At 42.3% G+C, this 26,346-nt stretch overlaps 1 protein-coding gene across 5 annotated transcripts in view; it reads left to right on the top strand.

Annotated features, from left to right (window-relative positions):
- Positions 1–26,346, top strand: part of DLC1 (DLC1 Rho GTPase activating protein) — a 387,690-nt gene that overhangs the window by 352,506 nt on the left and 8,838 nt on the right. For all 5 annotated transcript variants that reach the window (XM_065899878.1, XM_065899879.1, XM_065899880.1 and 2 more), the window contains 6 exons: positions 8,662–8,733; positions 13,943–14,024; positions 19,825–19,888; positions 21,601–23,024; positions 23,507–23,683; positions 26,119–26,278. In XM_065899878.1, the coding sequence (XP_065755950.1) occupies positions 8,662–8,733; positions 13,943–14,024; positions 19,825–19,888; positions 21,601–23,024; positions 23,507–23,683; positions 26,119–26,278 (1,979 nt within the window). The remainder of the gene's footprint in view (positions 1–8,661; positions 8,734–13,942; positions 14,025–19,824; positions 19,889–21,600; positions 23,025–23,506; positions 23,684–26,118; positions 26,279–26,346) is intronic.

The raw sequence follows: 26,346 nt of genomic DNA, 5'->3' as shown, positions 1-26,346 counted from the left end.
CAAAATACTAGAAGTGTGTGTGTGTGTATGTGTGTGTAAATGGAAGGTATTTTTGCCCCACCCCAGATTGAAATGAAGTAGAAAGATGTGATGATGCAGTATCCATTTCCTTAATAGTTTATTTTCATTTCAGTTTGACTGTTTTGTGTTGGGTAGTAAGTGCCAATTTTTGATTCATTGGGAGATGTTTTCTGTTCCTGGAAATAACTAGATCAACTCACGCCTGGAGTGCCTGAAGGCGCCTGGTCATGCCTGGGCTTAAACGAATACAGAGCTGTTTGCCTTTGCAAGGGAAGGGCATATATTTTTTGATATGAGCTACTTGCTTTTTCCTGGTTTGTGTGTTAAAAACTGTGTTTTGCAAACACTTGACCTAAATGATCCCCAAAGGGGATTTCAATTCATTTAACTCTGCATTGCTAGAGTGTGGCCTCCTGTGCAGAATCTCAGGTGTAGGTTTGCCTTGTGTGTCCCAAGGTTTCCGTTTTTCGAAGCAGAGCCATTTATTAAGTTGTCATCACATCATTGGGGGAAATAGGTCCTTTTTTCCCCCTTTATGTTATTTCTAGGAATGTTCTTCACTAGAAAGCAACATATCTGCCTCCAAATCTCAAGCAGGAGGGGGGAAAAAACTTAAAAAAAGAACTCCCTTAAAACTCCCAGTTCTTACTTGTACTGGAAAACAGTCTAGTGATTTTAAAAGTGAGGGCGATCTTTGTAGGCAAGACTGCAGTGTGCAGGAAGTTCTCTAAACAGGAGTGAGGCCTGGGTGGCTCTGGACCTTAAGCAAATTACCTAAACTTTGGACCAGCTTCCTCATTTGTAAAGAGAAAACATGAAAAGTTCCAAGATGCTTTCCAGCCCCCCAATTCACTGGTTAGGTAGATGCCAGGATGGTGCTATTAACTGAAACACAAATGTACAGGGTCAATAAACAAAGTAAAACTCAAAGTTTTCTATGGGTTGAAGTGTTTTCTTCCTATAAAGACTAATTTTAGTTTGAGGGTTGTAGATATACATAAGCAAAAACACCTAGGGTTTTGAATTCTCTGTAATATGAACATTGGCTTCATAGGACAAATAAAGAAATTGATCTATTAAGCAGCAAATTAGATACTTCAGCAATAAACCAGTAAATTTACAAAACTGGAGAACTCAGAGTAGTTACTATTGATCTAACTTTGAAGGAAGAAGGATGTCTCCATGTAATTGATGATAAATCTGGAAAATTAACAGAAATGGAACCTAGTCTAAAGGTTGTCTTAGCAAGGGAAATGGGCACAAAGGAATTCTTAGAGTCAGAAACAGGGAATTTACGAGGCCTATAGCAATCCCACATTTTACAGATGAGGAAACCGGTCCAGAGAGATTATTTTCTTAAGGGTGCTTAACCAGGCAATGGATTCTTTCCTGGACCTATTTTCCTGAGCTGTTACAGGTCATACTTTGCCCCCTTTCTGTGATGGATTATTAGAAGGAACTTGGGAAACTCAGGTGCAAAGCTCTTTTACATCTGAGGAAATAGTGTTGGTTGCTCATTGGGTAACCAGGCTAAGGAGATGCTTATATCTGCTCTGTGGCATAACCCGCTTTCCACTGCATGCCTCCCCTTCCTTTGTTCTCTGTTACAGTAAATTGAGACTACGTACCATTCCTTCACACACACCTGTGTTTTGCCAGCTCTCCGCTTAGCTTATTCTCTTTTATTCCAAATCCCCTCTCCTGCAATCCAATCTTATATAAAATATCATAAGGCCTCCTTAAATAGAGGCTGAGCATTAAAATGAGTGCCCAAGCAGCCCCCTCCCTCTCTCCCCCTCCCACCCCTGAATTCATCCGTGTCTTTGTCACATCACAATCTCCTCTGTACTATACAGAAGTGTTTTAGTTTGCTATTTTCTTTTTCTTTCTTTTTTTTCTCCTCTCCTTTCTTCCTTCCCTCCCTCCCTCCCTCCCTCCCTTCCTTCCTTCCTTCCTTCCTTCCTTCCTTTCTCTTTAAGAAAAAGCTGTGTGAGAATAGTGTATTTCAAATGGGTTGCTTTGGGAGGTAACAAATAGTATTTCTTAAAATAGAGCGGGAAAATGTAAGACTGCATTACTTATTGTAAGTGTTATTTGGGGAAACTTGTTTCAGTTTTGTATATGCTTATACACACACGTGTGTTTGTGTACATGAATGGGTGCATGTATACACATATGCATATATGTGTGTGCCAGGTTACAATGTAAAACGTGTTTCTTATGGTGGATCCTGGTCTGAAAAATTAAGACAACTTCACTAGAAGAAAATCACATTGCAGTTTATTTATTTATGTAATACTTATTTGTCGAGTAACTACTATGTGCGCTACACTGTTGGCAGTGCTTGGGGTATATCAAAGAGTAAAACAGGCAAAGAAACTGGCCTCTTGCGAGTTTGCAGAGGGGTGAGACAAAATAAACACAATAAATGTTTTGGAAGAAGAAAAAATAAAGCAGGAAAGGGGGCATGGGGTGTGTGAGATCAGTAAGGCTGGATCAGTTAGCCGGAGGTAGATGGGGTAACAGAAGGGGTAGAGGAAGGAGCTGGGATGGGTGGGCCATCGTTAGACCTCTGGCTCTCACCTGTGAAGTGGGGATTCTTTGGTGCTGCCCACACAGGGTCCCTTGGGACTTAAATACAGGGATCTCAGAAGAGCCCTTAGGAAACCAGTTCATTCCTAAGTAGAGGATCATCTGACATCGTGCCCTCAACTGTGAATTACCTTTCCCTTTGGCTTCCAGCTTCGGGGCAGGAACCTGTGCCTTTGATTGTGCCTGAGCACAGCTGGCAGCACAGACAGTGGATGTTCAATAAATAAATATTGAGTTAAGGGGGGAAATGAAGGGTGATTGGCTTCACGTAAATGTGTGGCTGTACTAGAATATATCTGAAGGTGGATTGGGGTCAGCTCCTGTGAGGCCAGATGGCCTAGAAACTGAATTAGTATTGACCGGTCTTCCAAAAGCTTCCTAACTGGTTTCTTTCAGAATAGGCACAGCAAATGTTTAGAATTTTTTTAGGCTTCTGAGGGTAGGAATGTTGCTAGTGGCTAGTCATAATCTTTGCTGTGATTAGATAACAGAAGAGTTTAATAAATATTAATATATATGTTGTGCTATCTGACTTAGCGCAACCAGGAATTCACTTTACATAGGTAACTCCCGATAACCACTCTTTGACAGTGTATGTGTTGAACATTTATTTTTATTAATTGCAAAGAGACAGGGGTTTAAGTTGTAGTTTTCTAAGTCTGTCTTTGAAGAAAGGGAAATTTTAATGGGTTCTTTTCCTTCAAACAAATGTATGTGTGCTTCCAATGTGGAAAAAGTAGTCTTTCAGGATATACAAATGAATTAAGAAGCTTCTGGTATTTGCACCTCACCATACGAGGAGGGTGGGGGAGAGGGCTTGATGGGGAATTTGTTTGCGGCAGGAGAGAGGAGAGCTAAGAACTTGAAGTGTTAAGAGAGCATATGCATCCTGTGAACCCCAAGGAATTCAGGAAGACGGGAGCAGAGCTTGCATTTGGAGACCTTCCAGGAACGGAATGGCTGGGCAGAGGCCGAGTTAAGACAGCTGTGGGTCTGCTGAGGAGTGGGGACTGTATTGTATGTGAAATGCAGTGGAGAGTCATGGAAGAATTCTAAGCAGAGGAGTGACGTGATGAATTATGTATTTCATACAAATCAATCCAGGGCTCAGGAACCCTTTGGACTAGGATACATTTCTTGGGGGCAGGGGTTATCAGAGAGTTCAGTTGGAAGGCTGTTAGGATAACTGGGGAAGAAAGAGTCTGGGATAAAGGCATGCAAAGGTCTGGTTCAGTGGTTCCCAATCCTGGCTACCTTTACATTTACTTAGGAGCTTTTTTAAAGAGATGTTGTTTGGGCCCTCCCTAAATGGAGAAAATCAGAGTACCTGGGAGTGGATAGTGGTGGGTGGTTTTAGAAAGCTCCCCAAGGTGGTGCCTACTAGGATCCAAGGCTCAGAGCCACTGAGATCACGTGTCTGAGGCTGTGGTTTGCTTCTCCGCCCTGTGAAACCCTGTGCCCGGGGAGGTTAAGCTGTTGGTGCCCAGCTGTACGGCAGTCCTGTAAAATTGGCCACCTTAACGGAGGCGAGAGAACTGATCATTTGAAGTAATTACTCCTCCATCTGAAGGAATTTTTGTGACCAGGGCAGGCATCTTGGTTTAGATCAGAAAGCACTGCCTGCCTTCACACAGTTCACGTGCTTCTCCATGGCTGTAAGAACATCAACATTTCCATGGATCTTTGCCCGCAAGTCTGCCATAGTTGGGGGAATCCAAGGAATCTAGAAAATGTTTGAATTTTCTTACATTCCTTAGAATTTTATTTAAGAGGTAAAGTCCATGGAGCATTTGCCTTGAGCCCTGATTTCAGGAGCACATTGCAAAGAAGGCAGGAAGCAAGCACGAGGGTTCGCACTGTGAAGGTAGAGGAAAGGGAAGATGGAAGTAATCACATCCTGCTTCGACCCGATTGCCATTGCTCAGCTGCTAAGATCAGCGAGTTCAGCGGAATGATGACGGTGTTGGGGAATTTCTGTTTAACTTACTGTTGAGAGGTAAGGGGAAGATAGGGTCATCCCATCATGCCAGGAAGCATGCAAATATGGCCTAATGGTTCCCAAGCCTTACACCAAAGGTGTCCTGAACCTCATTCATCTAATACAACTAATTATTAAAGGTGGCTCCAATAAAAATTTCCTGTTTCCTCCTTCACACATTTGTCTGCTGTTTGCTAAGAGAAAACCCAAGTCTAAAAGTGTCATTGTATTTCCACTGTGTTTCCAGTTTCTGATGGCGCTTCTGCCTGGTGGGGAATGTTTTTTAAAAATCGTGCCAATGGTTTTTCATTCGACCACTGAAGGAAAAGTCACACCTTGAGAACTGGTTAGAGGCCTCTAAAAACAGGCATGGGGAGTTAAAGTGACAGCAGTACTGCAATGTTTACCTGGTTTTGTTTAATATTTTAAATGTTGTTCACTGTTGCATATTTTTTCAGGAAAATCCGGTGTTGCTCCATTCTGCAAGCCTTAGCTCTCTTGTTCACTAGGGCATTTGAATGGAAAGGAAGCTTGTTTTCGAGGAGAGCTGGTCGTTTCTCCACTTGTTTCTTCGTCTGCCTATCTTGGGGATGATATTCCCAACCCATGTGGGATGATATTTGCAACCCGCGTGTTAGGATCAGTGTGAGGAGTCAAGGAATTCATATGCCTTAAGTACTTAAACTGGGCCTAGTGCACAGTCAGCGCTCAAGAAAAGCTAGCCATTGACAGAATTATCAGGAGGCATCTGGGAAGACCTCCTAGAGGAGGTGGCGCTTGGACTAGGCCTTGAAGGATAATGAGGGGATAGGAGAGAACTTCCAGCCAGGGATGTGTGGGGAGATGAGGGAGGGCCAAGTTTACTTTGGCTGGGGTATGGAGGGAGTACAGGGAGCTGAACGATTCATTTGGATGCCACATGGAGAACCTTGAAAACGTAGGGAGATATTTAGACTTGATTTTCTAAGCAGTGGAGCTCCAGGGAAGTTTTTGCAGGAGAGACGAGATCAAAACTGTAATGCAGGAAGTTTGATGAGGCAGGGTTGGTGGCTGGAGTCTCAGAGAGGAGAGAATTGGAAACTTGGAGTTTCAGTTAGGATAAGAGTCAAAGTTGTGGCCTGGATCCAGGGAACTAGAAGGGGTAAATCCCTACCTGACCTGGATGTAGACATAGGTTCATTTCATGTTAAATAAAATGGAAATACTGATTTTTTAAAAAATCAGTACTTAGATTGTTATCATTTTCACTTGGTAACTGGAAAGGGGTGGGAGTGAAGTCAGTAACTGTCCCATTTATTAAAAAATCAGTGACAGTTGGGCTTCCCTGGTGGCGCAGTGGTTGAGAGTCCGCCTGCCGATGCAGGGGAAACAGGTTCGTGCCCCGGTCCGGGAGGATCCCACGTGGCACGTAGTGGCTGGGCCCGTGAGCCATGGCCGCTGAGCCTGCGCGTCCGGAGCCTGTGCTCCGCAACGGGAGAGGCCACAGCAGGGAGAAGCCCACGTACCGCAAAAAAAAAAAAAAAAAAATCAGTGACAGCTTTTTACAATTTTCTAATTCTGATTTCTATAGAAACAGTGGGTTTAAGTTCTCATTTATTATTATGCAGCCTAAGTTTTCATGAATGGACTTTGTTAAATGTAAACTAGATACAGGCTTGTCTGTTTCCCATGGTTTCATATCTAAAAGAAAGACATTCTCATCTATTTTAGGGAAAGGAAAAGGCAGGTAAAATTACTAATCTCTGTAGTTCTTGGAAGTGCTGCTTTTTAGCCATTGTAGACCTTTCATTAAATTATCTGCTGAAGAAGAAAACCTTGGCCTGTTCACATCATTTCTTTCTAACCAGGTGGCCCTAAGAAGAGTGGCTGTTTGAACATAGCTTTTTAGATCGATTTTGGTCATTTGGGAGCATTTCTTTTTGTAGTGGTGGAAAATGAATAAGGATGACAACACAGCAGTAGGCATTTATGTGTTCCTGAAGTTACTTGGGGCCTTAAGTGAGTAATATATGTAGGAACACTTTGTGATTTGTAAAGTATTATATAAATTTAAAGGTTTTTAGAAAAATAATACCTTATATCTTTCGTGCCTCTTGGCATGAAGCCATTTTAATAAGAAATCAGGAACGTTCTCTAAATAGGTGGTGATAGTGGCTGTAGAATTGTGTCCAGTTAAGGTGTGTGTGTGTGTCTGTGTGTGTATGTCTGTGTGTGTGCGCATGTGCACTGATCTGTTGTCATATCTGAGTATGACAGACAGAAAGGGTGTCCACAGAAAGGGTGGACGTTGAGAATTTCTGGCTACTCACCACTTATTAAGTAAAATATTTAGAAAGCGAATACATTTACTTTTTAGCAATCTGTTGTTCGATGTCTAACAATGTGTTCAGTGGAAATAACCTCCAGATAGTCAGAAGAAGTGAGATATTTAAAATATTTTTAAAAAACAAAACACTTAGCTTTTTTTCTTTCCATATCTATCTTTGAGCGAGGGCCATGGGAATAGAGAAAAAAGTAGTTTCCACATCCTTTAAAATAAAATGTTGAGCTTTTATATGTTTTTCCAGCAATATAGTTCTCTGGAAAATGTTTATTTTATGATTTTATATAAATCTTCATTAATTCCTTTCTGAAACAAGGTACGGTTATAAATACATGAAAAAATGTTAGCGCAGGTAATTCACATTGAACAATTCTATGATTTAGTACAAACATCGAGATTCTTACACATTCATGTCACTCTATCCTTCTTCCCCAAATTCAGTCCTGAATCTCGTGTTTTATGATGCTACTTTCATCGCCACACTGAAAAGATTCATGAAAGTAATAAACCTTGCCGTGTCATTTATTGCTTCTCTGCTGCCATAATTGTTTTTGTTTGGGTATTAACTAACTCATCAGAAGGTAGCAGCAGGCTTTTATCTTTGGCATGTTCGTTCAATAAGGACATTCCTACTTGCTTTAATGAATTTGAGTGTTCTTAATTCTTTTTCCTTTAAAGACCCAAGGAACTCATAAAATAATAGTTTTAAAAAATGCTCTGAAACTATAAAGTTACTAGACAAAAGTGATATATACATACTTCTCCATGATGGACTGTCAACCTCCTATCTGGCTCAGAGGAGAGATGCATAATGAAGGTTTGAATCTGGAATAAATTAAGCAATGTTGAGACATGTATAAATGAGTGAATAGCCTTACATACCTTACGTACTCTAACGGTCTGAGGAAGGTGGGAAGAGGGTTGAAAGAATATTCTTTGTGCAAACTGAGAAACTAATGACTGTGCCAACCTCCTCTGTGCTAACGGGATTGTAAATAAGTGCTTGAGTGAGTTTGAACGCAGGTGTGTTAGTTGCTCTTGGCCTTTCTGTTTATCAATACAGGTGTGTTAGTTGCTCTTGGCCTTTCTGTTTATCAATACTATCTACAAGATGTTAACCATGGGGAAGTAGAAGCTTTGTTAGGCATCTCAGCCTGCCAAGATTGTGGGGTTTATGGACTTAATGCCCTCCAGGGCCCCTGACCGCCCAGGCCTCTCTTACTGCCTGATGCACCGGAAGGCACACCTTCACAGCCCCTGGGCAGTTACACGCATACCCATTGGGTGGCAGAAGCTCAGTCCCTTTTGTCAACTTAGTGCTCTTCCAGGGTGTCAGATGTACTTGGTGGCCTTTTATTGACGTGAAAAATAAAGCAAGTTAGTCCATCTAGGCCTAAAATTAATAATTATTTAATCCTTCTTCAACTTTCTCATTAAGCCCTATTTTCTTAATCATTTATAACCAGAACACAGAAGCAGCACAGAGTAACTTACTGCTGGGACTCCATTTTTGTTTTTTGTTTTTTAAAGGAAAGATGGATAATTACATGTATTTTTTAAAGTCTGAAAAGATGCACAAAAATCGAAACCATTTGAATAAGTGGATTTTCTTTTTCGCTTTTTGCTTATCCCTTTTCACCAGATGTCGTCTTTTGCTTATATAACAAAACCAGAGTTTATTAAGGAAGAAGAAGTACGCTGAGTTACACACGACTAACATGTTTGTCTGTCCTCTGTTCTATTCTAGAAATTGAAGCCAAAGAAGCTTGTGATTGGCTACGGGCGGCAGGATTCCCCCAGTACGCCCAGTTGTATGAAGGTGAGCCGGGAATGCCATTCTTTTTTAATGGGCAAAATCATATCCTTGGTTCATGATTATAATTTTTTATAAGCTTTGCACTTTTTTTTTAATTTCATTTTTAAATTTTTGGCTGCATTGGGTCTTCGTTGCTGTGTGCAGGCTTTCTCCAGTTGTGGCGAGCGGGGACTACTCTTCATTGTGGTGCACGGGCTTCTCATTGCGGTGGCTTCTCTTGTTGTGGAGCACAGGCTCTAGGCGAGTGGGCTTCAGTAGTTGCAGCACGTGGGCTCAGTAGTTGTGACACACGGGCTTAGTTGCTCCGCGGCATGTGGAATCTTCTTGGACCAGGGCTCGAACCCGTGTTCCCTGCATTGGCAGGCGGATTTTTAACCGCTGTGTCACCAGGGAAGTCCCTCATGATTATTATTGATCTATGATTTATTTTCAGAAATTTTATAATTTACTTAAATATTTCATTAAGGAACAGTGTGGCAACCACCCAAAACAGCTAGGACCTTGATAATAACACACCCACCTGTCTCCCATCCCTCTGCCACCCCCTAGCCACAGTAACCATCATCCTGAAACCTTGGTTCATCATTTCCTTGCTTTCCTTTAATATAGCTTTATTGCATTTCCCTAAAATAAATATTTTTATAAAGTTGTTTATCTGTATAAAAAGGGTATCATGCTCTATGTAATCTTGTACGATTTAATTTTTTCATTTATTATTGTTAAGGTTCTTCCATACTGTGTGTCCTCATAGTCCATCACCTTTGACTGCTGTGTAATAAATACTCCATCGTGTGGATATGCCACAGTTTATCATATCCACACTCTGATTGGTGGGCATTTTGGGGTTTTTTTGTTTTGCTTTTATAAACTGTACTGTTGGGAATATTCTTGCACTCTTTCAGTACACGTGAAATAATTTATCTTGCGTGTATGCCTAAGACTAGCATTACTGGGTGATAGAGATGTATGTTCAACTTTATAAGGCAAGTTTTTCAAAAGTTCCTGTACCACCTTTCACTCCTCCCTGTAATATATAAAGATCCTGTCTATCCACATGCTCTCAACCTTTGATATTGTCAGACTTTAATTTTTGCCAATCAAATGGGTATAAAATGATATCTTTTGGATTTTGACTGCCATTTTCCCAATTTTTAATGGTAAGGCACATTTCTTTGTGTCATCTGGCCATATATGTTTGCTCTTCTGTGAAATATGTGTTGCCCATTTTTCCCCTGAGTTGATTGTGTTTTTTTTGATGATTTATAAGAGCTCTTTATTCTAAATACTAAGGCTTTGTTGGTCATGTGTCATAGATATCTTTCTCCGCTTTGTCATTAGGCTTTTCACTTTTCCATAGATTGCCATTTGATGAATATTATTTCTCCTATGTTATTTGATTTTTTAATTAAGAAAAAATGGACCTTTTTTTTAAAATCAAGACCTAGGCTGACTTTTTACTAGTTCTTCGTTTTCTCATTAGCGCCCTGGGCATTGCTCAGACGCTGAGGCTGAGGACGATGAGCGCTCATGCCCTGAGCCTCAGGCTGCCCAGGGTGGGCAGAGTGTGCTCTGTGCAAGGCGAAGGGAAGAGCCTGTTTATTTAAAAGGGAGGCTTATTGTTCTCTACATGAAATCATTAATTCACGATTAATCACGAGTTGTGAACTCGTGAGCTCTATTTTATGGGTGATTTGCAAGCCAACGTTGGGTGGATAGTGAAGTGACTCCTACCTCGAGAATAAATGACTTCCGAGGCCTCTTCCGACTTGAGCATTCTTTGTTTCCTTAACTCTACTGAGATGACAGTACCTGGTGTCTCTCATTCATCCATCCCTCCATCTATCCATTCATCCATTCATCCCTCCATCCATCCAGCCATCCATTCAGCTAATCAACAAGCCAGTATTAATTCTGCACCAACAGGGATGCCTACCACTGTGGTAGATGCTTCATATTTTATAGAAATAAATATTTTATTTTTTTATTTATAGAAATAAAACAGTTCATACCTCAAAGAAATTGCCAAAAATCTCAAAAAGCAAGCATAATATTGGTTAATTTACATTTAAAGAATACATCTTTTTTATTATCACTTAAGAGGAAGGAGATGCTGGGAGACATTTAGCCATGATGTGACAAAACTGCTGAAAGATCCAGGTTAAATGATGTCACTTCAGTCTTTTCACCAGGGATGTTCAACTCTTCTCACAATAAATAGTGATTTTAAAACGTGTCTTTTGCTCTTCCGTCCTTCTAGGATGGTAACAAGCAGGCTGCTTCCTGTAGCAATGGCAGTGGGCTCTCAATTGGAGCTGGTGGTCACCAGCATCCTCCTTTAACACACGAGCAAAATGCCATGAACCCGTACTAAGAACAGATACAGGTTTTCAGCTTGGAAATGCTAGCGTGGTTGGCAGGGATATAGAGGGGGTGGGGGTGCTCCCCGGAAGCAAACTGGGGCGAGACCACAGAGTCCGTTTTACTTCCCTGGCTCACTTGGCTAGTCTAGTTCCTTACCTCGTTTATAATGCCTGCCCTTCCTCATTGTAGCCCAGACTGAACGTACGATATTTCTCCATGAAGATGGGTTTAAAATTATTTTATAGTTAGACTATATAGAATATCTTACTCTTTCCTCCATTTCAGAGAATATCTCCAATTCCTTTTGCTTTTTTTCTTTCGTCTTTCTTTTTTTTTTAAGGTGTTTGGTTAACCTGCATGTTTATTATGGTGGAGTTGCTTATCCTTCCTTTAGGAGAGTTTTTGACCTGTTGCCGTTTACAGCATCTCTGTCTCTCAGTAGAGCTTTGGTGGCGGTGGGGTGCGGATCAGCATTCTATTGGATTTTCAGTTCACAGCTCTACTGGAGATAAGGAAGGATAATTACATTTGCAGTGGTAGTAACATGCTGTCCTTTTGTTCTTGTGTTTTGAAATTAAATTTCCTTCAATTATGTCAAGTTTTGGTGTTGATTTGCTGCCAAGAAGCCCTTTCTTGTGATGTGTATGTTTGCTAAGATCCAGTTCCGGTCTGTGTCTTACATCTTTCCAAATCCTAAAATGCAGACTGTATTTTCACAAGTTACATTTTGGGGTCCCTTGACATTTATAAGTCTTTTGAAGCATAAACCTACTTTTGAAGTTATACTGTACATTGTTCTGAGCATTTATAATTTCTCCCCTTCATCCTACCCCTATGTGCAGGGTGGGTACACACACACCACATGCCATCCCACTCATTCCTTGATTCCTGTTTACCTTTATTTCGGTCCTTGACAATATAAACATCCTGCCCTTAAACCCGAGCTGAAAGATTAAATCCTAACCTGAATAACTCTGAGAAATACTGAAAAAAAAAAAAAAAAAAAAAGATGTAATTATTTCACTCTTCTCTTGAATTTAGTCCCTACCTATCCTAGAATTTTTTCTTTTTTTTTTAAACAGAATTTTAAAGTTAATTTGGATCAGGAAAGTAAAATACAGCTCTGGGTACACTGAGTTAGGAATTGCTAAAATAACAGAGTTGCTTTCTCAGATGCATGTAACAGGCATGTGAGCTTTACGATTTACATTTATTAAGTATTAAAAATATATTTTTTAATATCAGCTCTGTCCTTTAATACTTAGAGTGTAGGTTATCTGTTCAAAGTGAAATACAGTTGCCAGAACCTTCAAACAGCTTTACAGTCTGGCTTGCTTCTATTTACTAATAGTTTACATTCACTTTAAGTCTTCTCTTTTATTGCCACTATAGTGGTGCCACTAATCATTTGCCTAAGAGACTTGGTCTATAAGGTAATGAAGAGATAAATCCTGTGATACTGAATTTTATGAATTCCTTCATAAATCTTTAGGCTCTAGCTACTTCATTGGTCTGCCTGTCTTACCATTCAGAGAACAGGATCACTAATCAAATGCTAGCCTTCAGAAAAAAGAATAGACCACAATACTCATTGTTAGTTTCCAACATTATTTAAAAAAAAAAAAAAAGGTACTCATAAGTGTAGTCTCTGGAAAATAGATGACCAAGAATAAGGAGCTCCATACCATCCTGTAAAACCAATGATCCTAAGTTAGAAACCATAAAAACATAAGGAACAGTCATGTGCTCCCTAGTCAACCCCAGAAGTAGAACATTGTTAGCTACTTGCATCTCCAAAACTACCAATAGCCATGTCTGTTTCAGTATGCAGCATTAGCCATTTGGGGGGCCAAAGCGAGTTTTTGGTTCTGTTAATCCTGGTGTCCTGCGGTGCTCTTATTTTGCCTATTCTTGACCCACAGAGTTGCATAGCAGGACTCTCCCTCATGATATTTTATAAGCGTTTTACTAGGAAGGCCCATTATTTACCCTAAGTGCTTGGAACACCAAAGAGGGATAACTTGCTTTTATCTAGTGGCAATTCCAGAGCTGTTGCAAATTTCCGCACAGGGGCTGCTGGTCTTCTTCCTCCCTACTCTTCCTGGAGTGTATTTATCAACAAGGGACAGAGAAGGGAATTCTTTCATTGAGTTGACTGTTCCCCCCTTTTTGCTTTTCGATTTTAATAGAACTTACGTGTTCTTAGAGTAGTGAACTCTTCCAAGGATGAAAGGATTTGGGATTCTATTGTTCTACAGCTGCTTTAGAGCTGGTCTTTTGTTTTAGTGGGAGTTATATAAACTCCTGAAAAGCCATATGGAAGTGCTAGTATTTGTTTAAAAATAGCACATCCTTAATTCTCGTTAGCTTTTGATGGCATGCAAATGGTTGGATTCCATTGACAACTACCATAGTTCTCTAGATCTTTCCTTGGCCCGGTTTTCTGTGACCTCTTCCCTGATCAGATGTGAGCAAAGACACACATGGGAGGGAAAAAACAGCCACATTACCGTGAACATCCTTCTGGTATTCATTCTGGTTTAAATTATAATTTTCATGGCAGAGGTCTGTTGCCTGCTGATGTGTTTAAAGGTGGAACAGTGTTTTGAACCACTTATCTTTGACAACAGACATCTGAGTCTGCAGACCACTTTATTCCAAGCTCCTTTAGGACACTGATGAAATTGTCTTAAGCTGCTTTACATACCCACAGCACTTGATAGGGAGTGAATTGTCCTGCAAACAGTAAGTATTCAATAAATTACCTTGTTTTCTTCCCTCTGCTAAACTGGGCTGGATTGGCAAGAGCTTGGGTGCTCAATAAACGTATTTGTTTTTATTTTTCCTATAGATCTCCTGTTCCCCATTGATATTTCCTTGGTCAAGAGAGAGCATGATTTTTTGGACAGAGATGCTATTGAGGCTTTATGCAGGTAAAAGGAAATACTTTGAGTGTTTTCTTTCTCTTTTCTTCTTTTTAAAGAACATAGTACTTATCACTGATGAGATTGCTTTTGTTCTAAATATGTCAGGATTTTGATCCATAAATGGATATAGTGATTTACTTCATTATAAATCACAGGCCTTTTGATTAGAATAAGTAACTTCCTGTCATCTAGTATTGCCATTCAAATAGCACTGTCCTGGAATGTGCTCATATGACTGCTAGAGCAGATAATGTCCAGGAAGTTTGGAAACTTGGAATAGGGGGGTTAAGGCAGTGCAGTCCCAGCCAGGTCCCCTTCGCCAACTCAGAGCCGCTGTTGTATTGAATGGAAATGATGCTCAGAGGGACAGATGGAAGTAGGGGCTGTGGCAGACTAGAGGCAGGAGGGCCGTTGCTTGAATTCCAGGAAAGCATCTCCGCAACTCTTCAGCTTCCCCAGGCACACCGTCCTAACAGTACGGTTAACTAAGGCTGTAAAGTAACTCAGCACAGCCTTTAACATACAGTAGACAGGAGCAAAGGAGCATTGATGGGAAATGTGAACAAAACTGTTCAGAACCCATGTTCGTGGTGCTGGTGGGTCTTCAGGCTGAGGAGCAGCTTGCAGGGTTTAACGAAATGGAAGTAATAAAACACGCAGCAGAAAATGACAGGACACTGATACTCCTCTCTGACTCTTCATGACATATTATTCATTTTACATTAATCATCCTTTGAATTTTTCTCAAAACCTATAAACCATCAAAGCTGAACTCTGGAGAAAAAAAATTATACACGGACAAAATTCACTTGTCGATTTGATCGTAAAATTAAAACAATTTTCTTTTAATTTCAATATTAATTTTAACTTGGAAAAACATCATTACGGTTGAATGGCACCCGGGATTTATTTCCCCTTTATAGGCAAAGAATGCAGTTGTAGCTTTGTGAAAGTACTATTTTTGCCTCTCTTATGTAATACAGTGTTTTTTGAAGCACTTAAGTTAAGCAGGGTTTTAGGGGAAGATAGGTAGGATGTTTAAAATGGAATAATAGACTAGTTCTCCTGGCTTAAGAAAGAAAAAAATGTCACATTAACCACAGAAATACTGTCACTTTTCAAATCCAATGGAATGATTGCTTAGAAATGTCCAGGGTTTGTACACTTTTTCTGGAAGAAACTTAATTCCAACTCCCCACCCCACTCCCTAGAGTGTAATATCATAGCTATGTCATCTGGAATGAAAAAATTTCACCAACCCAGTTTAGGAGAGAAAGAGTCTGCATCTGGAATATAAACTACTCCAGACATTTTTGAAATGTTTGAATGCTTAGCTGTGGAGCAGAATTAATTTCTTTTCAGTTCATCATGGGTGATAATGCATAGAGATGACATCACTCCTAAGATGTAACCTAGGAAATATTTACTAGGTTACTGCGTCAGATCATGCATTTCACACATTTCAAGCTACTTAGTGAGCATGCCCTCTGAACAGCAGCAACAGCTTAGGAATTCCTGGGTCATAAAAATATCACTGCAGCATTGCAGCCCAAAGGATCGTGATTAGATTCTTGAATTTCTTTTTCTTTTTTTTAAATATCAGTTTGAAACGTAGTTACCCTCTTCTGGGGATAAGGGCATCCTGCGTTCTTTGTGATTTACACTGGCTACACTGGCTCTTAACGCCATCAGAGAAGCTGCCTCCCTTTAAAAGGAGTAAATCTATACTCTTAGATCTTTTGCGAAAAGAAAAGCCTGAAAACAACTAGACCTTGATCTCTTTGGATTCTGCAAGTGTATTCTGATTCGGCTTCAGTTTCTCTTATGTGTAGAATAATATCTCATAGGTTAAATGTAAGAAGGAAATGCAGTGATGGATGTCAAGTGCTTTAAAAATTATTAGGCCTAAAACCGACACCCAGAGTTGAGTATGTGGAAAAAGGCTTGAGGTTGGGGTCAGAATTCACAGGAACAGTCATCAGCTTGTTTGTAATGGAAAACCCAAGGTCTCTTGTCCACGTGTTTGCATAAATAGACTTCTCATGGCAAATGATTTTCCTTCGAGAGGGCTAAACAAATGTTCTGAAGAAAAAGGTGGGGACAGGCATCTTCCTTGAAAATGCACTACAGGTCCTGAGCTGTCAGCAGAGTAGTTGAGGATTGAGGATACTTGTTTAACTGATGATGTGATATTCATCTCATCTACTAGACTGGCCTCTTCCATGTACTCTCTCAGCCCATGAAATTCAAAGGGCCAGCAAATCTTGAATCTACAGTGTTGTTTGAAATTTTGCCTTGTCATTTGTCAAGTTTTTTTCTAGACGGACAGACTTTTTTGTAGACCTCCATCTTTTGCCTTGTTGAAATATTTTGAGCAGTTGATTTTAAATATATACGGTAATATAGTTACAAAAACGCAGCTGAAAAGTTTTACCTTAATAAAATATTATTAAATATTTAATGTTTTTACTTTAAGTAAAACATTTTTAGATTTGTTTTGAACGAAATAATTGTTACATGGTTTCTCTTTCCTGCCGCCCCCCTACCCCAGCCCCCCCCCCACACACACGGATGGAGTACTCCCATGTACACACTAGTGTACACTCCCATGTTCTGCTTAATGATTATTAGAAACATTCATGTACTTATAACTTTTGCAGATCTTAAAGCTCCTTTGGTCAAAAATCTGGTAGGAGCTGATCTCTTAAAATAGTCTACTTAGAGCAGAAAACTTGTAGCTTAATGTTTTCTTGAGAATGTTAATGGTACTGTCTTCAATAGTTTGCAATGACCAAAAGTTGTACGTATGCAACTACTAGATTTTTTGGGTTTAGATTGCTAACCAACATTCTTACACACACACTTGTAAGGGATAAACGTACTTGTTTCCTTGGAGAGATTGGCTTTTGTCCCAATCTTGCTAGCTTTGCTGTATAATCCAACCCTGATGATAAGGCCCAGATTCTGAGAGTATCACATTCAGTATTAATACTGGAGGAGTAATTCGCTTGTCTTGTATACAGGTGATAATGCAAACTGTGACGTACTCTTACAATACCTTTTATGAAATGTTCTTTCTCTTTATAGCTTCTGAAAAATATCCCATCTCGCTATCTTCCTTTGGGATTACAACTGACTCCTATGAGTACAGCAAAGAATTATGCAAATAAGGTGATAATCGTGTAATGACAAATAGATATCCGTAGTATCATCTCCAGTCTGCACTTTATTGTAAAACAGCCCTTGAAGTGCCTAAGCTCTGTGAAGCAGCTGGCCACATAGTAGATTTCAACTACGTTACTGTTTTGGTCCTATTCAAAGAAAAGCAATTGCATTATTGCCAAGAAAATATCTTTAAGGATTGGAACAATTTTTATTTGTCAGGTCTACTTGGGAAATCATTCCTTTTTCCTTTCTCACTTCTCTTCTGCTTTCCCTGTTTTCACTTGGAATACTTGAGGCCCAGATCCCTGCCTGCCATGCTTTTATCAGGGCGCTTGCGGCTCCCTCCAGCAAAGCTCTTGAACCTTTGATGGCTCACCCTGTGCTCCCTCCCCCCTCAGAGCAGAGTACAAGTTGCCCAGCAGATAAGACTGACACATTCCTGAGGAGCTGAGCCGGTGAGGGCCCTGTGGGGTGGGAAAGGCCAGGGCTTCTGGACAGACAGTGGGAGATACCAGTGTTCTGCCACTCACTGGAGGGAGCCATACTTAGGATAGAAGCTGCTCCCATGTATTATCATGATTAACATCTATTTTAGAAAGGAATGCAGAAGATATTGTTTTTGAGGGCCAGAGCCACCATGTTTTAGTCATGTGGCCTTGGACAAGGTTTGTGTCCACTCCAAGCCCCCATTTCCTCATCTATAAAATGAAGATAAATAGTAATATCTCTACCATAGGGTTGTTGTGAGGATCAAGACGAAATAACACACATGAGGCTCCAGGCACAATGCCTGACCTAGAACGCAGCCCCGACTCGGCAAGCCAGAACTACTACCTCGTGTCTGTACCGTCTCTAAATCGGTAACATCCCACCACTCTGGAGGTTCCTAGGGGTCAAATGAATCCCACGGAGACCTCGGGGAATAACTTCTGGGCTTCAGTCTCAAAGCGCCATTAGCTTGGTGCTACGGATAGAAAAAGGTAACACTGACCTTTACAAAAATGACCTCCTTGGCCCTTTCTGTTTGTCTCAAATCTGGAGCTTGTGAAGCAAGTCCCTCCCCCACCCCTACAGGCATCCACGCCTAGTAAACTGGGTTATAAACACCCCTCAACCATTACAGCCCAAATGATGTCAAGGGGGTATTTGATTAACAGGTTTGATTAATGAAACCCAGACCTAAGACTAGCTGTGACCCTCCCGATTCTTTAAATCTTAAAAACATTGGAGAACTAAAACACTGTGGGTAGAAATCATTTAAGTCATGGATGCCCCTTAGAGAGGGACTTTGTATCCACTCGTTTTAATGTCTGTGGATGTTTTTTTAAGTTATTTGTTTTCTTTCCCTTTCCATCATGAGAGAGAATTTTCCTGAACATAGGTGCTCTGGGTTATCTTTGTTTATCCTATAAGCAGGCTACCACATAATCTGTGAAATCAAAGGCAGTCTTATCAGCAGGCAAAAATACTTTCTACCCTCCTGCATCCAAGTTGTTAGACAGGCTGCAAGAACAGGATCAGAAAGATAGAGCCTTGAAGAGGGCTCATGGTCAGTTTGAGTTTGTGTGAATTAAATGCGCTTGTCCTGTGGAAGTGGAAGAATTGCAATCTTAGGAAAAATTGGAAAACTGATGGTACCAGACAGCAGATAGGTTAAAGGTCCGTTTGAGGAAGACTAAGCGATGATCATCTGGAAGATGTTAGAAAGAACTGGGGCTTGAAAAACTGTCCTGCAGACTTTTACGTGCCATTTATTCCTGCACATGTAAAGGGCTTCTTTTTTTCAGCCATTTCATTACTTACCATTGAGGTGGGTTATGTTTTGTTTTTTTTTAAGCACTTCATTTTCAGTGAAGCTAAATTACTTTCCTCATTTTAAATTATTACCCTTTGGAAGGGGTAAAAAATATTCAGAGTAAAAATGTGACTTCTGTTCCAAAGAAGAATCTGATTCAAGTGCTTATGTTTGAACTCTTAAAGATGTTGACCCTTGAAGCTGAAGTATACAGATTTTTAAATTAGTCATTTGTGCTGTTGCTGCGACTATACCACGCATTATCCTGTCCTGTATGGGAAGTTGTAAAAAAAGAATTGGGTGTTAAAGAGGGCTCACATTTCTATACAGAACTTACTGCATTTTTTAACAGGCTGTCTAAGGTTATTATTTGTCAGAGATTATTTTTATATTTGAATTTTTATTTGAGATAGAATATACTTTATTTACGAACAACTCTGCTTGGTTCCTTGTTCATGTTTCTTTTTCTGTGAAAGAAGACATCACTGCCTTTTATTTCTTGGCACTGGGTGGAGATACCTATTGATTCAACCTAGGGGTTGTTGAAAGAATAACTGTCCTCATTGAGGGTTGTTTGTTCTGTGAGGAATAAGAGGCACCAGACAGAACCACCACAGCGTGCCATTTTACTATAAAATAGTAATATTAAATTTAAATGAGAAAACTTGTGAAACATAAATATTTTTAAACTATTCACTTTTTAAAGAAGTTTCAAGTACTCTTCTATATTATAGATATTAATGGATTCAAAGAAACTCGATTAAACACGTCAGCTGTTTGGAAAAAATATTTATCCACCCATCAGTGGTTTCCTGTCTCTGCTAATGTTATTTCTTTGCTCTGTAGGCGTCTGAATACTTTAAACAAATGCGCGGTGATGAAGCTGGAAATTAGTCCTCATCGGAAGAGAGTGAGTATATAAAATGTATAGCATGGTGGGAGGAAAGGGGGCAGATCAAAAACCGGGTTATGAATTTTGTGATAGATTCTGTCTCTCAGACTCTTACTTCCGTGGTCCAAAAATATCGACATTTTAAATGTTATAATCCAGTCAGGTTTACCAAAAGCTGTGTGGCCTTATGTAGTTGAAACCAAGAGCTGCAGCCAGCCAATAAATTGTGTCTTGCCTGCTGTTTTTGATCTGAAAAGGTCATCTGTGATTTTTGCCTCATTAGCTCAATGCCTATGACATTAAACGGATGAGGCTTAAGGAATTCCGGTGGATTTTGCATTGCCTCCTTACAGAAATTAAAGCTGAAGTTCTTGGGAACTCTGTCTTCCCATATGTAACAGTAACTGTGTTTTGAAGCCGTAGGGATGGCAGTGAAGGCTGGCTGGTAGGATATGGAAGAATAATAGAGCTTTGGAGGGAGAAAAGGAATGAGAGAAGGAAGACGGAGGACAGGAAATCCCACACATTCTAGTGAAATGGTGGCACATAACTGATTCAGATGGTATTTTCTTCTGCATATGAAATGTGAGGACGTCTTACGAGATCTTAGGAGAAGAGGTGGGTGTAGTAGTGGGAGTGAGTGTCACAAATTAGAGTAAACAGGAGTAAGTTTGGTCAAAGAACATATTTCTGACTGTTCAGAGTACCCATTTTAATTATCTAACCTACAGCAAGTTGCCTTCTTGGGGGAGTTAAACCTTTTAGACAAATGAGCTGGAACGTCACACCCGCTGAGCTGTGGAGAGGAGCCTGCAAGTCAGCGTTTAATGCTCTCCACTCACTGTCCTGGGACAATCTGGTCACAGGAGATTCTCCACACCAGTGGGAAGGACATGCTTCACACGGAACTGTGCCTTTTGATATCCCGCCTCAAGGGCTTTGATGCAGTAGTCTGTCACACGGTAACCCTGAGTCCCACCAGTAAATCAGGCATCAGCAGCGGAGATGTTACTTCGTGTTTGTGAATGTTACGTGCTGTCAGGACTGGGTACTTGTGAAGCCTTGTTAAAAGGCTGGAGCATGTCTGAGGTTGAAACGTCACAGGACACTTGTGGCATTAACTCTGGTTCCCGTGTTGGTGGGGGAGGGAACGAAAAGGAACAGGTAAGAGGCTGAGAAGTACCCACTGACCCACTGAAGAGATGGGATGGCTCACCTTGCTTTGTGTCTCCGTTAATCTGTTAGAGGAGATCTTGTGTACTTTTAGGGTAGCTAGAGATTTCGGTTACCCCTCTTCTTAAAGTGTTTGAAAACCACCATTTTAATTGCAAAAGGGAATATAAACACATACTATCGACAGACAGCAAAACTAAAGGCAGACCAGAGGGAGTCCTACCCATTGCTAACTCCAGTTCAAAATATTTTACATGCCTGGAATTTTCACAGATCTCAGAGGTTTCCTCTGTGGGCAACTAAAGAGCAGCCTATAGATCCCAGTGTTTCCATTAAATAACTCCTGTTTCGCTTGAAACACATGGTCAGGCTTTTTCCTGTTAAATTCTTTACATACATCTTGGTTATTTTTTAAAAATAATAAACTAAAGATGCAAGGGGGGAAGTGACACGGCTGGCGTTATGATCAGTCTCCTGGCCCCTGGCCCTTGGCGCACATACTGCCCCCTGCGGCCTGCCAGTCCCAGGGGATGAGCGGTTCGGTTCTGTCTCTGCAGAGTGAGGATTCGGACGAGGATGAGCCTTGCGCGATAAGCGCCAAATGGACTTTCCAGAGGGACAGCAAGAGGTGGTCCCGGCTTGAAGAGTTCGATGTCTTTTCTCCAAAGCAGGACCCCGTCCCTGGGTCCCCAGACGATCCCCACCTGAAGAACGCCCCCAGCCGTGAAAGCGTGCTGACGGACCTCAGCGAGCGCCAGGAGGTGGCTTCTGTCCGCAGCCTCAGCAGCACCAGCAGCCTCGCCACGCAAGCCACCCACCTCGGGGGCGCGGCGACGGCCCGGACTAACTCCGTCACCAGCGTCTGCTCCTCCGGCACCTTCGTAGGCAACGATGACTCCTTCTGCAGCCTGCCCTCTCCCAAGGAACTGTCCAGCTTCAGCTTCAGCGTGAAAGGCCACGAGAAGAACACCAAGTCCAAGACGCACAGCCTGCTGAAACGCATGGAGAGCCTGAAGCTCAAGGGCTCCCACCACAGCAAGCACAAGGTGCCGTCCAAGCTGGGGCTGATCATCAGCGGGCCCATCCTGCAGGAGGGGGTGGACGAGGAGAAGCTCAAGCAGCTGAACTGTGTGGAGATCTCCGCCCTCAACGGCAACCGCATCAACGTCCCCGTGGTGCGGAAGAGGAGCGTCTCCAACTCCACGCAGACGAGCAGCAGCAGCAGCCAGTCCGAGACCAGCAGCAACGTCAGCACGCCCAGTCCCGTCACCAGGACCCGGAGCCTCAGTGCCTGCAACAAGCGGGGAGGCATGTACCTAGAGGGCTTCGATCCGTTCAATCAGTCCACATTCAACAACGTTATGGAACAGAACTTTAAAAACTGCGAGAGCTACCCGGAGGACGCGGTGTTCTACATCCCAGAAGATCACAAGCCTGGCACTTTCCCCAAAGCCCTCTCCAACGGCAACTTCTCTCCCTCAGGGAATAACAGCTCTGTGAACTGGAGGACTGGAAGCTTCCACGGCCCTGGCCATATCAGCCTGAGGAGGGAAAATAGCAGCGACAGCCCCAAGGAACTTAAGAGACGCAATTCCTCAAGCTCCATGACCAGCCGCCTGAGTATCTATGACAACGTGCCCGGCTCCATCCTCTATTCCAGCTCCGGTGACCTGGCCGACCTGGAGAACGAGGACATCTTCCCCGAGCTGGACGACATCCTCTACCACGTGAAGGGGATGCAGAGGATAGTCAACCAGTGGTCGGAGAAATTTTCAGACGAGGGAGACTCAGACTCGGCCCTGGACTCGGTCTCTCCATGCCCGTCCTCGCCCAAGCAGATACACCTGGACGTCGACAATGACCGAGCCACCCCCAGCGACCTGGACAGCACGGGCAACTCACTGAACGAACCCGAGGAGCCCTCAGACATCCCGGAAAGGAGGGATTCTGGGGTCGGGGCCTCCCTGACTAGGTCCAGCAGGTAAGAACTTTTCTTCCCTTCTCCACCCAGTTTGAGGAGGAGGGATCAGAAGGAAGCTGCTTCTGCTTGTTGCGTAGGGAGGTGGGAATAAGTCCGACGTTCACAGCCACAAAAGTTGCTAAGGAAAGTGACCGATGGGGAAATCCTACCACCCTAAGAGAGTGAACACTGTTCAGTGGGTACCAGAGCTTCAGTTTGGGAAGGTGAATGAAGTAAGTTCTGTGGATGGATGGTACGGATGGTTGTACCACACTGTGGATGTACTTAATACTTAATGTATTTAACTGTGCGCTCAAAGTGGTTGACAGTAAATTTTATGTTATATATATTTTACCACAGGGGTAAAAAAAAAAAAGACTGGAATGGAAGTTGAGTCTTCTCAGTTCCTAAGATAAGAGGCCGGTGAGCGGCCCGCTGCTGACTCTGCATCGACCCATTAAAAAGCTTTCGTCCTCACTCACATTGCCCGCCTTCTCTCGCAGGCACAGGCTGAGATGGCACAGTTTCCAGAGCTCTCATCGGCCGAGCTTAAACTCTGTATCGCTGCAGATTAACTGCCAATCTGTGGCCCAGATGAACCTGCTGCAGAAATACTCCCTCCTGAAGTTGACCGCCCTGCTGGAGAAATACACGCCTTCTAATAAGCATGGTTTTAGCTGGTAAGGGTTTAAACTGTCCAGTGAACTGTATTTGAAAATGTTCTCAACCAGTGCTCTCCCAACACTGAGGATGTGACAGTTGCGTCCTGGATCTTTAGTCCCTCATCCTAATGCCGTCAGTTTCTGCACTCTTGAGGCTACCTTTGACCCTGCTTAAGCCAAGATAGCTTTAGGGAGCTTCCATCAGGGCTGGTTGGGTTTTCAGTGCCAGTTGATGGGATGAGCATGCTTGACCCTTCCATCTCATCGTCCAGGCGCTTCCGTCCCAGTGGTGGGAATAGCCCACCACAGGCAAATACACGTACAGGATCAGATCATAATTGGGAAGGAAGGGAAGAAAACTGTGTAGGTCATAAGGTGTTATGAGACCAACTTTGAAATGCTTCCTGTACAGTACCTGGTTTTGTGCCCCTCTTTGTGCACATTTTTAGAAATCATTTCTGATGTGAGTATTTGCAGCATCACAAGAATCTACCTGAACTAAAGAGTTTTGTTTTTTCCAACAGACTCTTAAGCAGTGGATAATCGTTTTAAGGAATTCACCACTCTAAGATATCATGACTAAAATAATATACGAAGATAAAATTTACTGAGCTGTCCATACTTTCAGAAGTATGGCCCTTGGTGTGTATGCTGTGAGATGCAGACTGTTGGGCTGGATGGGTCACGGATAGGACCCATTATGTGCATATTTTAATTTTCCTACTGAGTGCAAAGCAGAGAAATGTCTCTACATTGGCATCCCAGCGCATTCTGCACTGTCAGCTGTGTATCCTGAAGTCTTTTCACCAGTCCAAGTGCTCATTATCCAGTTGCACAATTAGCGCTCTTTATAAAAATGGAGACGCGGCCCAATTCGTGAGTAGCGCTCGGTAGCAAACCAGAGAGTCAGCGGAGCAATGTAACCCTTCTCTCTCCAGCTCCTCCCCTCCTTGGGACTCATAGTGAGGTTAACTTGGGCATCAAAGCATCTCCTGTTCAAAGGCTGTTATTATGGGAGCCCTGCTAAATACAGAAGTTGTTTGTTCTGAATGACAGAAATAAGTATTGACTGGTTTATCCCCACATGCTTCAGATTCTCGGTGGAGATCGTAATGTGTTCCTTGCACATTCCGCCGCTGGGCTTTTCTCCCCCGACAAAGCGAGTATTATGCACACTTATAGCCGTGATACCATATACTTAACTGTATGGAAACACAAATTTGGCTGTGTGCTTCAGTTTCACCTTTCCTAGAGCTATAAACAGTAACGCGCCATGGCTGTGGCGTAAGCACTCCAAAGTCAAGGCAGTCTGCCTCGCGCCGTGTTCCTCTGTGCTTCGAGTCAGGGTTTCCTGGCTGGCTCTTTAAAACTTCACACGTTACGTTCTCATTTCTGGGTTGCCCCCACCAGCACCACCGAACCCTCAAGAATCTGAAAGTCCGTAATACCTCCTGGGTTCTGGTCAGTTTTTCCAGTGAGTCCAAACCAAATGTTAACGCCTCACACTGTGGGATCCACGGAGTGAGGAGAAATTCTACACAAAGTTCTTTTCCTGTGCGGCCTTGCCCCTTCTTGTCCCATTTAGAGAGGTCATTTGTAGAGCTGAAATTTCTGCTTCACAGCATTAAATGCGTGACGTTGGCTTCCTGCTGCTGCATATACTGCTCCGGCTGGACCTGGTGTCAGGACTCCAGGGAGCCTGGCGTAGGCTCACAAAACCCTCATTGTTCTTCTCCGTCTTCCTTTAGAAAGCTAAAGATGTTATATTCTCCGGGGTCATCAGCAGGAGAATTTATTTTAACTTCGGGTCATTAGCTTGGCCCCCACTCTTGAGCTCTGGAGTTGGTTCTCATTATGTCAGACCAACATCGTGCCTCTGCTGTTTTCTCGTCCTGATCTTTTTTTTTACCCTAAATACTTGGGATCTCATCAAGAACCTAGAAATGATTCTTGTCCATTTTCAGGACAGATAGGAACTTGTTTTTCAACTCTGTCCTGAAGCTCCTACTTAGGGTCTTGACTGTTCTTTTCTCCTTCTGTTCCTTCCTGTGCCGCCGTTTTGTAAGGAAGCCCATCACCTCCCTTAGGAACACAAACCCAGTTCTCAGAGTTACCAGTGGAAGGAGAATCCCCAGCTGAGGAGCTGTTACTGGGCCTCACAGCCCCAACCCTTAGAGGATGTAGAACATCACTGTCTAATGGAACTCTCTGTGGTGGTAGAAATGTTCTATATTTGCACAGTCCAGTATGGTAACTACCGGTCACAAATGGCTAGTGAGTGCTTAAAATGTGGCTGATACAACTGAGGAACTGAATTTGTAGTTCTGTTTGATTTAAATTGAAATAGCTACCTTATTAGCACAGATCTAGAGCCCACAGGGTTTAACTACACAGATGGACAAAAACATAGACAAGTAAACATATCCCTCCAACCCCCAATATTTTTTCAACAGGGCTGTGCCCAAGTTTATGAAAAGGATCAAGGTTCCAGACTACAAGGACCGGCATGTGTTCGGGGTCCCTCTGACGGTCAACGTACAGCGCACAGGACAGCCCCTCCCCCAGAGCATTCAGCAGGCCATGCGCTACCTCCGCAACCATTGTCTGGATCAGGTGAGAGCCGCTGCTTGCAGGTCCCGCTTAATCATGGGAGTCCAGATGCATGCATCTTCTTCTAGTTT

The sequence above is a fragment of the Phocoena phocoena genome, chromosome 21, assembly GCF_963924675.1.
Source record: "Phocoena phocoena chromosome 21, mPhoPho1.1, whole genome shotgun sequence".
NCBI lineage: Eukaryota > Metazoa > Chordata > Mammalia > Artiodactyla > Phocoenidae > Phocoena > Phocoena phocoena.
This window is presented reverse-complemented; position numbering and strand designations above follow the sequence as displayed.